General features: G+C 54.5%; 1 protein-coding gene across 1 annotated transcript; it reads left to right on the top strand.

Moving 5' to 3' along the window:
* The first annotated feature begins 607 nt into the window (after positions 1–607).
* Positions 608–6,497, top strand: RPS7 (ribosomal protein S7). The gene is made up of 7 exons (XM_030311712.1): positions 608–700; positions 926–1,009; positions 1,269–1,340; positions 2,072–2,215; positions 2,901–2,965; positions 5,643–5,793; positions 6,382–6,497. Exons 2-7 carry the CDS (start codon positions 935–937, stop codon positions 6,457–6,459), a joined length of 585 nt encoding a protein of 194 aa, XP_030167572.1. The 5' UTR covers positions 608–700; positions 926–934; the 3' UTR covers positions 6,460–6,497.
* Positions 6,498–12,196: the final 5,699 nt, after the last annotated feature.

Below are 12,196 nucleotides of genomic sequence, written 5' to 3'. Positions count from 1 at the left end.
CCTCATACGCGATCTCTGCCGGCTTTGAGGTCAGGGCCGGCTGACCCCGGCTGTCCAGCTCCGGCCTGGCTCTGCCCATGGTCCCCCACCGCACCCCGAGCCCTCTGCCCCGCTCGCGTCGGCGCCCGGGGCCCCAGGCTCCCCCCCAGCCCCCGGCTCGCTGCGCTCCGGCCCGCACGAGAGGTGTCCGCGGACGTCCCCAAGTGTCCGCCGCACCAAGCAGTGGGGACGAGGGCTAAATTGTTTAGGGCCGGAAAACCACGTTGACTCGTAAAGCACTTCGTTTCCAAAGAGCTCTAACGAACGTCATCTCATCGGGTTCTCTCCGGGCTGAACTGGCATCCAAGCCTCGGATTCCTTTTCATGGCTTCGGTGGGGAAGTGAGTTTCTTCGGGTTAAATGAGACTTTTTTGAACATCCGCTCTTCGGGGTGGGGTTGCTTTTCTCGGCCCCCGCCTCCCGCCCAGACCCCGGCCCGGCCGCCCGGCCCCCGCCTGGTACGACACGGCGCCTCCAGAGGAGCGTTCCCAACGCGCCGGACCCCACGAGCCTCTTCCTGGGACTCTCTCGGCTTCGACCTTTTCTCGGTGGTTCTTCCGGTTTCTCTCGCGCACTGTTCCCGCCTCTTCCCTTGCGCCGCCGGGATTTGAGGCGCTCTCGCGAGACTTAGGCCTCTTCCTAGACCGGCGCTCTTACCGAGGTATGTTGGCGGCCTTCTCTCCGGCGGACTTTTCCGCCGACTCTGAGGACTACACGTGTCGGAGTCCACCCTGCATCGGCGGGCCCGGCTCACCCGGCGGGGATACGGCCGATTACCCGGGCTGTGCCCCCCGATGGCTTCTGCGGGGTGGAGCGGGGCCGGGACCGGCGGGGGTCTGCGGCTTGGGGCCGCGGACACCTCAGCTAGGGCGCCCTGTGCTTGCAGGAGAAGGCCATGTTCAGTTCGAGCGCGAAGATCGTGAAGCCCAATGGCGAGAAGCCGGACGAGTTCGAGTCTGGCATCTCCCAGGTGAGGGGAGGGCAGGGCCGGAGCCCCGGCGCGTGTTCCCCCCGCCCCCACGCGCGCGTTCCCCTGCCCAACAAGTGTCCGTCATCCTCTGGCAGCAAGTGCCGCCCGCGCTCCGGCACCGGCACCCCCCCACCCCCCGCCACGGCGCGTGTCACCTCGGGTGGAGGTGGGGACGCGTCCGGGAGGAGGCCCCGAGTGTCTGCACGTGGGCGGTGCGGGCGCCCCGCTGAGGGTCGGCTCCGGCTGCTTCTCTCTCCAGGCCCTCCTGGAGCTGGAGATGAACTCCGACCTCAAAGCCCAGCTGAGGGAGCTGAACATCACGGCGGCCAAGGTAAAGGGGGGGTTTATGCCGGGGGTGGGGGTGGCCGTAGGCGGACCGTCCGCGCGGCGCGGTGGCGGGATCTGCCGCCTGGCCCCTTCCCGCGCGCCCCGTGCAGGTGCGGCCGTGCGGGTGGGGGGACTGCCCCAGGTCGTCTTCAAGGTGGCACAGTGTGCGGGGAGGCGCACTGTGGGTCAGAGACCTGGCCGAGCCGGCCGTCCCCGCTCCCTGGTCCTGGAAGGAGCATCTCGCAGAGAAAGTCTGAGGCTTGGCCTTCTTAACGTGGGCGTGTTGGCAGCGAGAACAACGCCCTTCCTTCCCGCTTGTTCCCGGGGCTTCTCTGCTGCAGCGTTTACGGGTCTGCTTTCCAGGCTGCCGGTCTGGACTCTGTGTCTGGGGAAGTTCACTTTTTCAAATTCCCGTCTTTAGTTTAGGAGCTGCAGTGCGTGTGGACGGGGTTGGAGGTTGCGCACGGGACAAGCAGCCTCAGTTCCGGCTGTGCACGTTTACCTCCTGGAGCACAGCGTTGCCCACGCATCCTTGCGTGGGGTTTGTGAGGGAGGGGAGACTGAGGGCTGGCCCTGGCGGTGGGAAAGCGAGGGAGGAGGATTTCTTTAAAATTTTGGTGTGCTAGAGTATTTGACCACGTTCAAGCCGAGTGTTCGCGCTCAGCGCTGGGCTCGGATGGGAAAGATGGGCATGTGAACTTAAGGTCACGCTGGTGTTCTGTGTTCTTCCTTCAGGAGATCGAAGTTGGCGGTGGTCGCAAAGCTATCATCATCTTTGTTCCTGTTCCTCAACTGAAGTCTTTCCAGAAAATCCAAGTCCGGCTCGTGCGTGAGCTGGAGAAAAAGTTCAGTGGGAAGCACGTGGTCTTTATTGCTCAGGTGTGTGTAGTCCTGGGGAATGTTTTGTTTTGGGTATTTTGTTAAAATCACTTGTGTTTCACTTTGTGTTTGCGGTAAACAGATAAGTACGTTTCCGCTGTTAACGTGAAAACGGCTCTCCACGTTTACAACGGCGTGAATGTAGTGCGTTTACGAGGGAATTCTGGACGTGTGGTGGGTCTGAGCCGTGGTTTGTCTGCAGGACAGAATTGAAGCGGGCGGCTGTACGCTTTGGGAGGAAAGCAGATGGTGAGGAATAGTTCCTGGAAAGGGGCCCGTAGTCAAGAAAGGTGGCTGTGTTTTTTTAAGTTCAGATCTGGCCTTGGTGCAAACAGATGTGTGGGGGTGAAGTGCCAGTGACAAATCTAACTAGCGCTGTGGCTCCGCAGGCGTGTTCCTACCGACGGTAGGTGGCGGGCCTGGCATTGTGGCAGGTGTGCAGTATTTTGGGGTTCAAATCAGGAGCGAGGGATCTTTTTTTTCTGGCGCCGTGTGAATATATTCTCTGGATTCTGAATGAATTAATGAGAAATCGGGGAATTCTCAGTAGCTTGTTCGGTGTGGGTGGTTTGACTTTTGCAAACTTTGAATTTATCGTTACTGCCCTTTGCCTTTTGAAGCACTTTGACAGTTGCCAGCTTTCTGCTAACCTGAGGTTTTTCTTTTTCCATGGTAATCTTCACAGAGGAGAATTCTGCCTAAGCCAACTCGAAAAAGCCGTACAAAAAACAAGCAAAAGCGTCCCAGAAGGTGAGTATTTTATCAGCATCGAAAAAGTGTGCTGTAAACCCCTTACGAACAACTCCTTATCTGCTCGATTGTTTGTACTAAGAGTTTTGGTAGGTTGCTTTTTTATTTTAGTTTTTATTTTATTGATTTAAAATTTTTTTAGACATTTATTTACTATTGAGAGAGAGACACACAGCGTGAGCAGGGGAGGGGGCGGAGAGAGAGGCAGACACAGAATCCGACGCAGGCTCCAGGCTCTGAGCTGTCGGCACAGAGCCCGACGCGGGGCTCGAACTCACAAACTGCGAGATCGTGACCTGAGCCGAAGTCGGTCGCCTAACCAACTGAGCCACCCCGGCGCCCCGTGTATAAATGTTTTAAAATGAATTCTAGAGTAAGAATTACATGTTTACATAGGTAGAATGAATAGGTCATTGCTTTCAGAAAAGAGGGTTTTCTCCAATTCTTTGGGTAAAGGACAGGAACAGTGAGGGGATCCTCAGTGTAGAGCTGTGGGATCAAGCACACTGGAAGTAGCGGAGGGGGGCTGAGATGGGTCTTTACTTTTTATTTTTGCAGTGAATTAAGGCTAAGAAATTAGGCATATTTTTCTGTTGCTGACATCACAGATTAAAAGTGTTGCTGCGGTTATAGATGCTCACGAACGGTGTTCTTTAAACTTGATTGGCTTAGGGTTTTCTGGCCTAAACTCAGATTGAGAGTTGTTGGCTCCTTGATCTGGGCCTTTTGGTGTGTTGTTGAAGTCTCGTTTCACAGAGTTGGATTATTGAAGCCCTGCAGGCCCTGCCCTGGGGACCATTTGGGAAACTCCTCTGGTACCTGTCTGACCTCCAGGTGAAGTCGGTACTGTGCCTCGTGTCTTTATTTCTAAAGGGATAAGGAGAACGGACTCTTTTCAGCCACACCAGTAATGCTGGGCTGTTTTTAACTTCATCTTGTTTGTAAAACCACTTGAACAAGGGATGGGACTCGAGTCTTACAGGCAGATACTTGCTCCTGTGGGAGAGGAGTGGGGAAGGGAAGGGCTGGGGCCACACTTTCTGGAACTTGCATCTTGGGCTTCAGTACTTTGAGCCTGATCCTGAGCAGTTGGAGTAACATAAGGATTCAGGGAATTTTTGGTGTTCTGGGTAGTTTGTGACCCCGAGATCAGACACGCGGGGTGGTGGAGAGCACGCGGGCCGTGAGAGCCCGCGTCGGTACTGGGAGTGTGAGAACGAAGCCTTCGCTCTGAGGGCAGCTGCAGGACTGACCCTCACCCACAGCTCTGGCCGTCCCCCCTCCCAGACGTGTGTTTCCACCTCGGCTCCGGGGACGACGACTTCACCACGTCCCTGGTGACCTGCCCCCCACACGTGGGGCCTTCTGTGCTCCTGCGCTAAGCCCTAGGCGGCCGGCCGCGGCCCTTCACCGCTTGGTTCCATGGTTCTTCTCCTTCAGTACTCGTCTTTCTCCCGTACACGTGAGGTCCTGAGACTCACTTCTTTTTGTTTTTGTTCTTGTTTCTAATCTATAGCAGGGTTTCCATTACTGCTCTGAGCCTGTTCCGTTCCTGGGGCTTGGGATGGTCAAGGTTGCATCCCCGTCCCTCCCCGTTGTAATAGACCGTGTTGGAGTCAGAAGATGCGCGGCCGCTGTGATTCCATTCTGATTTATGCTTTAAAGGGGGAGGGTAGACACTTGTCCGTGTTCGTGTTCTTCCTCGTACTGTGGGAAAAGCTTAACTGGGGCGGCGTCCTTGTCATTTGCTTTCTGAGAGGTGATGCAGGATTTGGGAAGTGGCTTTCCCTTGAGCCTGCCGTCCGTGGCCGTGGAACAGGAAGCCCTCGGGAGGCATCCGGGAGCCCCTAGAAGGTGTGACGTGTGCGTAGGAACTGAAAGCTCTGAAGCACAGATGAGGGGAATGCGGTCTCGGACCTGCTGGGGGCGAGGGGACCTGATGGGCTCCGTGACACAGGTGCCTCTAAACCTGAGGGCCGCCCCTTCTTCTCTCATCCCAGTATCCCGTTAGCGCTTGGGGTTCGGAATCAGTTGAACCTCCTCGTCAAGCGGCCACGTGGGTCGTGGACTTGATGCAGTGTCAGGGACGCGAGAGGGACGATCGCGGAGGCGTGCGTGGTGGGATGAGAGTGGGGGCGTAGGAGCTGGGGACCGAGGTGCCCCATCCCGTCCCAGGGAACCAGGAGGAGCTTCGGAGGTCATGGCGAGCTCTTGCAGGATCTTGTGTTAGGAAGTTACGTGGTCACAGGAATTTGTAGATAATTTGACAACTTCGGAGAAGGATGGCTTTGCAGAAGAGCGAGTGGTTAAGAGGTTACGGAGGTGTTCCGTCGAAACCGTGCCCGAAAATACACCTACAGCTGTGTGTAAAAGTGAAAGTCCTCCCTGCCTTCCCCCTCCCTGGAGATGATCACCGGGAGTGGCGTGTGTGGTTTATAAGGCGTCACGTTGAACTCCCCCTAAGCTTTGAAGGAAAGCCGTAGGTGTTCGTCGCCCTGTCTAGTTTGGCACCGGCCCTGGCGACGGATTAGATGTAAGTCATCCGTTGGAAACCCAGTGGTAACTTGGTTTAGGGGCCTGGGATTTGCCTTTTACGTTTTTGACTTGGAAGGGGCTCACAGGAGGGCAGGCCTTCATAGATTCCAGGTTTCTCACTTCCGTCGTTCTGTTCTTTCAGCCGCACGTTGACCGCCGTGCACGACGCGATCCTGGAGGACTTGGTTTTCCCGAGCGAGATTGTGGGCAAGAGAATCCGTGTGAAACTGGACGGCAGCCGGCTCATAAAGGTTCATTTGGATAAAGCACAGCAGAACAACGTGGAACACAAGGTAATGGGGTGACTGCGTTGCGGGAGGGTCCGGACACAGGGAGGGCAAACGGCACGACCTGTCTCCGGTGTCACCAGAGCCAGTGAGCGTAAACCCAGGGCCAGCTTTTCTCCATCGGAACCTCTGCACGCTTCCCTTTGGATTCCGTGTCGGGTTTTACAGTGGGGGATGTTTTGGAAGTCAAAACTCTAACTTTTAAGTTACTAGGAACATTGGAAGTAAGGTAATTCCCCTCAGCAAGGCTGTGGATCCTTCTGGGGGTGAGATGTGGTGGTGTCAGAATCTGGGAGAACTGTCCCTTCCCTTCATTCCCGGGAAAGCGTGACTGAGGTGGACGGTCCCCGGGCTCCGTCACGGGCTCAGAGCACCTCAGTCGGGCACAGACCGTAGAGCCGTGTCCCTCAGCATCAGAGATGAGCTCGTCCCCAGCGTTGGCAGGCGGGCACGCCCTATGTACCCCTTGTGCCCTGTGCGCCCGGCTGCTGAGGGGGGGGAAGCCATGCAGGGCCCAGTTTCACATAATCGTTAGGCTTTCAGATGAATGTGCATATTTAAGAGTTTTGTGACGAATTCTTTCTTTGCTCGTAGGTGGAAACCTTCTCGGGCGTCTATAAGAAGCTCACGGGCAAGGATGTTAACTTTGAGTTCCCAGAGTTTCAGTTGTAGACAAAACGATTAAATAAAACATTCACAGTGTTCTGCTCTGGGCGTGGTTCTCAGAATTTCGGAGATGTGGATGCATTACCGGTAGCTTCCTGCACAGGCTGGAAGATTCTGAACAGAGAGGGTGTCTGTGGGCTGTTCGGGGGAACGGGATGCAAGCGAGGGGTGTACCTGGAGTCGGGGATGTTGGAGGGGGCGGGACCACGTGAAATCGCCCCAAATGGCCAAGTATTGGCGCTTTGACAAGTTCATCCCAAAGATCCACGGGAACTGGAGCGCAAGTAGTCGGGGTGACGGTACGTCCTAGTCCCGCCGAGGTGCTCTACTCGGGTACCGTGTCTCCTGGAAAGTCCACCTCAAAGTTGAACTTCAGGGGCCCCCCGGCGGGGGTGGGGTGGGCTCAGTCAGTGAAGTGTCTGACTCTTGATTTTGGTTCAGGTCATGATCTCACGGTTGTGGGATCAAGCCCCACATTGGGCTCTGCACTGACTGTGGAGTCTGCTTGGGGTTTATTCTCTCTCTCTCTCTCTCTCTCTCTCTCTCTCTCAAAAATAAACATTTAAAGAAAACCACATATGCAAGTTTACCATCTTATCCTTTGTGAGGGCACAGTTCAGTGGTCTCAGGTGCATACGCTGCTGTGAATGTGGGATCCTGTGAGAACTGAGACCGCCCGTTAAGCGGCCCCCTGCTCCCCTTCCTGCGGAATCAGTTGTCGCGCACAGATTCGCGGTCCGGTCCGTCTTCCGCGCGACGGTCCGGTGTCCCTCTGGTGAGAAGTTTGGGGGGGGGGGGCAAAGCAGCAGGGGCCCCAGCTGTGCCAGCACTCTCCCAGGTGGCTGGGGGAGGGGTAGGTGTCGAGTTCTGGGACACACGATTGCTAAGCCTCACAACTGCCTCTCAGAGCCGCCCCTCTTCACTGGGGGGAAGAAACATCCTTGGAGGCAGCCCCAAGTGACCTCTTGCACCAAATTAGACCTGCAAAGAGATTTCGATCCCAGCTACACCGTGAGGCGAGCTGGTGGTAGTTCCCCATTTTGCAAGATGAGGGTCGAGGCCATCCCAGACAGGCTGTTTGGGCTGTTTTAGGGAGGGCTCCCCTTGGTGCTGCCCCAGCTCGGCGGCTCAAGCTTTGCTCCCGAGGGGAGGCAGTCGCCCAGAACTCTTCTCGGAGGACCCCATTTGCCGTTTCCTCACTCTACCGTCCCCACCGTGGTAAGCTCAGTGGCTCCCAGTTTGGGGTAAAGTTTGGTTTTCTCAGGCCCCGGATGATGTGCCGCAAGCCCGCCTCGCCCTTCCCTCGCCCTTCCCTGGCGTGAAGCCATCTTGGTTTCCCAGGCTCTGCGTTTTTTTGTGCTGCTCTAGAGCCCCTGCCTAATTGTCTTCGACAACGTTTAGCATATACTTTGGTCTTCAGAAAATACCAGCTGAGGGGCGCCTGGGTGGCTCAGTCGGTTAAGTGCCCAACCAACTTTACCCCAGGTCACCATCTCGCAGTTCGCGAGTTCGAGCCCCACGTGGGGCTCTGCTGACAGCTCTCTCAAAAAATAAACATTTAAAAAATCTTTAAAAAAAAAAAAAAGAGGGGCGCCTGGGTGGCTCAGTCAGTTAAGCGTCCGACTTCAGCTCAGGTCACGATTTCACGGTCTGTGAGTTCGAGCCCCGTGTCGGGCTCTGGGCTGATGGCTCAGAGCCTGGAGCCTGCTTCTGATTCTGTGTCTCCCTCTCTGCCCCTCCCCCATTCATGCTCTGTCTCTCCCTGTCCCAAAAATAAATAAATGTTAAAAAAAAAAAAATTAAAAAAAAAAAAGAAAGAAAATGCCAGATGAATGTAAGGAAGGAAAATTCAGTCTTTGTGGCCATAAACCCAGAAATTAGTGATGAGCTGTAGGTTGATAACATGGTTTTACTTATCACCATAAGAACACAGCATTCTCCGGTGTCGCCACTCAGCCTGTTTTCGTATCTGTAAAATGGGATTTTACTACTTTACAGCACATACCTAAAACAAGATAGTGATGTTTTTTTTTTAAAGAAGTGACCAGTGCCCAGGATTTTAAGTGTGCACTTCATTAAACTGCACGTGTCAGGCCTTTGGGGTCAATGGCCACAGCCCCGTAACCTGGGAGAATACTGCAGTTACAAGTTCCTAGTGATGGGGGTTTTGTGGGTTATATTAAGTGGTTGAATCTTTACATCAGATACCGAGTGGTCATGAAGATTGCTACATTCAGTCTCATTCTGTGGGAAACAAGATTGGTAAACTTTCCAGAAAGCTTCCAGAAATTTTTCTTTTAAACAATTCTGAATCTGTTGGTTTTTCTGATGACAAGTGACATTAAAACAAAATCCATGCCCCAAGAAAATACATTTTAGCACTTTGTGAGAACACAATTGCTTTCGAAACTAGGGTGCGCCAAGGAACAAGTATATTTTAAGGTGGCCGCTGAGAAGCGCTTTCATTTTAGATAACGTGTCACCTGTAAAATCTGCGTACGGTAACAACTTGGAAAAGATTGTTTCTAACACTTTCAAAAACTTCCAAAGACTCAGTTGACTTAGCATTCATTTGTTAGAAACTTAAATATCAAATCATTTCCAATTGCTTTATAAGAACAAAGATTACCCCAATACCAGGAAAGGTGGAAAATTTTGGTGTTGGCAAATGTAGTTGCCCAACTGACGAGGCATAGCCAGTGATGTGTTTCTGTTCACGTCTGTCTTTGGAAAAGCCTTTATCCACATCCAAAAGTATAATGGGATGTCAGCTGTCACCCAGCTTCAGCAGTTGGATGTTTTATCGGTCTTATTTAATCTACTCGCACCCCCCCTTTTTTTTTTTGCTGGGATATTTTTTTATTTTTATCTTTTAATGTTTATTTTTGAGAGAGAGAGACAGAGGGTGAGCAGGGGAGGGGCAGAGAGAGAGGGAGACAGAATCCAAAGCAGGCCCCAGGCCCTGAGCTGTCAGCACAGAGCCCAACTCGGGGCTGGAACTCACGAACCACGAGATCATGACCTGAGCTGAAGTCGGACGCTCAACCGACTGAGCCACCCAGGCGCCCCAGATGTAACTTTCTGAATCTTCCTTTTCCCTTCAGCTTGTGTATTAGTCCAGCCTTTAGTCCCTAATTCCTACAATATGGTAAAAGAACCGATAAAGGTATATGAAGCCGCAAAGTTCCTTAGTGGAACATTTTCAACTTCTTGAGGCGCTGAGATACATAATTTTAGGTCTCTTAATACTACACTTGATACTTACAAACATTTGTGACAGTACAATAAAACCACATCTAATGAAAATAGAGACACTTCAATTATCAGAGATGGTTCTGGTCACAAAGATCGCTCTCACTGCTGGAGAAGCAGTTAGTGCCTTCAGCTCAGTTGGAATGTTCTCGCTGTAATCAAGACAGCAGCAACAGTGGGTGACTGATTATAAGGAAGTTCAGTCTGAATGCCGCTTCCTCCGGCAGTTACATTTTTACTCAGAATTCTATACGGATAAAATCAAGTTCATGGTCTGTAGTGATGTACTTACGTGAGGGGTCTGTTGTACCCAGCACGTTACCCTCTGCTCCCAAAACAGCCTTCCCACCTCCCTGAAGTGGGGCAAAACCCTGTTGGGTCTGTAATCACCACGCGACTGAGCCCGCTATAGCCCACGGCCATGGCCTTGTCACTCCGCTAATTCTATTCATAACCGTTCCCGTTTGGCACGTTGCAAGCCTGGACTGCGGACACGGTGCAGTGAGGGCCCGATGGCAGTGCTGACCACTGGGCCCGTTTTAATCCTTCGGCACAGATCCGTTAGGGACGTCGCCGGGCGGGAGCTGGGGCCTTCCGGGAGCTGCCTCGCTTTTCCGACTTGAGTTCTCGTGTGTAGAGCAGAGGACGGGACCCGGCCTGGCCGAGTCTCCTGGTTCCTCCGATCATAAGGGTCGCTGTCAGAGCACACGACCTGTCAGTCCCCGCTGAGGAGCTGTATGTCCTTTGGAGAGTGACACTTACGCAGACCCGCTGTTTGTTGAAAGGATACATGAAAAAAAGAAAATTAAAAAAAAAAAAAAAAAAAAGAATACATGAGCTGTCTTGTCCTTGAAAACAAATTGGTGATGTTAGTTTTGAAAGGAGTGAGAATCTGTGAAATCAGTCTCCTGAACAAGAAGGGTTTGTTATCTTGCAGGTACTGGGAAGTGAGGTGGCTAAGAGCCCAGTCTGCAACCCTTCAATCCGTGAGCGGAACAAAGGAGAAGTTCTACATTTTATTCTTTTTTTTTTTCTAATTTTTTAAAAAGTGTATTTATTTTTGAGAGGGAGAGGGGGAGAGAGAGAGAGAGAGAGAACGAGTGGAGGAGGGGCAGAGAGAGAGGGAGACGGGAGACACAGAATCCAAAACAGGCTCCAGGCTCCGAGCTGTCAGCACAGAGCCCGACGCGGGGCTCGAACTCACGAACCGCGAGATCATGACCTGAGCCGAAGTCGGACACTTAACGGACTGAGCCACCCAGGTGCCCCAGGCTGCGCAGAGGCCCCTGCTTTTGAGGCCGGTGACACGCGGATCCTCCGGTAGACCCAGGGCACAGAAAAACGAGGCAAGTTACAGCCTCTGCCCACAAGGTCGTCGGTGCGCAGGGCCCGAGGCAGACACGTCTGACGGTCGTGAACCCAGGCGGCCTTGACTTCGCAGTTACTGACGCGCTGTAGGTAAGAAGGCTTGCCTTCCTGGTGGCTCGCGGAGTCCATCCCTTTGGCTTCTGTTGACCCAGGACGAGGTGCACAGGGGCGGCCTGGAGGGACCACGGAAAGACTGAGGACCCCGGCCCAGGAGTCCCCGTGTGGGGTTAGCAGCTTTGACAGCTGCCCCGTGCTGTTCAAGTTCAGGCTGTTCCCGGCCGCTTGAGGCGGCCTCCCCCTCACCGGGCCCGTCGATGGGCCTGATGGTGCGGTTCTGTGGCCGTCCCTCGCCGCTCCTGGGGGGGCTGCTGCGGGAGGCGGGGACCACATCCATCAGGTCTTTCCCTCCTCCCGCAAGGAGCAGGGACGGGTTTGTTGGCGTCGGTCCCTGTGCCGGGGCAGGAGCGTGTGGTCTCGTGGGGCAACCAAGGAGGGAAGGCGGAAGCGAGAATTTGCACGACGGCTACCACATGACGCGTGAGCATCCCCGCGTGTCCGGTGCCTCATTAACTCGATGCCTTGCAGCGACCCTGTGAGGGAGGCGGGGCTTCGCAGAGCCCGGTCCCCGGACCAGCAGCCCCAGCCCTGCTTGGGAACTGGTGAGAAATGGAAGTTCCCGGGTCTCCGCACCGGCCCACTGACTCAGAAGGTCTGGGGTGGGGCCCTGTCTGCGTTTTCAGAGGCCTTCTGGATGGTTCCGGTGCACGCTCACGTTTGAGACCCCCCCCCCCCCCCCGCGATCTCGGGTGCTCTCATGACCTTGGATGCTGTGGTGTGGTCAGAGGTCGTGGTGAGTCGTAGCATCCCTGAGTATGGATAACAGCCCTCGTGCTGGCGAGCGACACTGTGAAGTCAGAGCCGGATGTCCCGGCCCGGTGGGCGCGAGTGTTCCCTGACCGTCTGGGGTCTGTGCCCACCGGTGACCAGTGTGGCTGAGGGGTGGGATACGCAAGCGGAGGGAGGCTTTCAGGGAACTCTGGGGAAACAGAGCCTTTGGGCCTGGGACGGGGGGAGCACGGTGAACGGCCTCACGGACAGCGTCCACGGCCACAGCTGCACGACC

This window comes from Lynx canadensis, chromosome A3, assembly GCF_007474595.2.
Source record: "Lynx canadensis isolate LIC74 chromosome A3, mLynCan4.pri.v2, whole genome shotgun sequence".
NCBI lineage: Eukaryota > Metazoa > Chordata > Mammalia > Carnivora > Felidae > Lynx > Lynx canadensis.
This window is presented reverse-complemented; position numbering and strand designations above follow the sequence as displayed.

Excerpts from the sequence above, each read along its gene's own strand:
- RPS7 (XM_030311712.1), top strand. The coding sequence starts at position 935 with ATGTTCAGTTCGAGCGCGAAGATCGTGAAGCCCAATGGCGAGAAGCCG. Across the intron at positions 1,010-1,268 it reads TCGAGTCTGGCATCTCCCAG|GCCCTCCTGGAGCTGGAGAT; the intron begins GTGAGGGGAGGG and ends TTCTCTCTCCAG. Across the intron at positions 2,966-5,642 it reads AAGCAAAAGCGTCCCAGAAG|CCGCACGTTGACCGCCGTGC; the intron begins GTGAGTATTTTA and ends CTGTTCTTTCAG.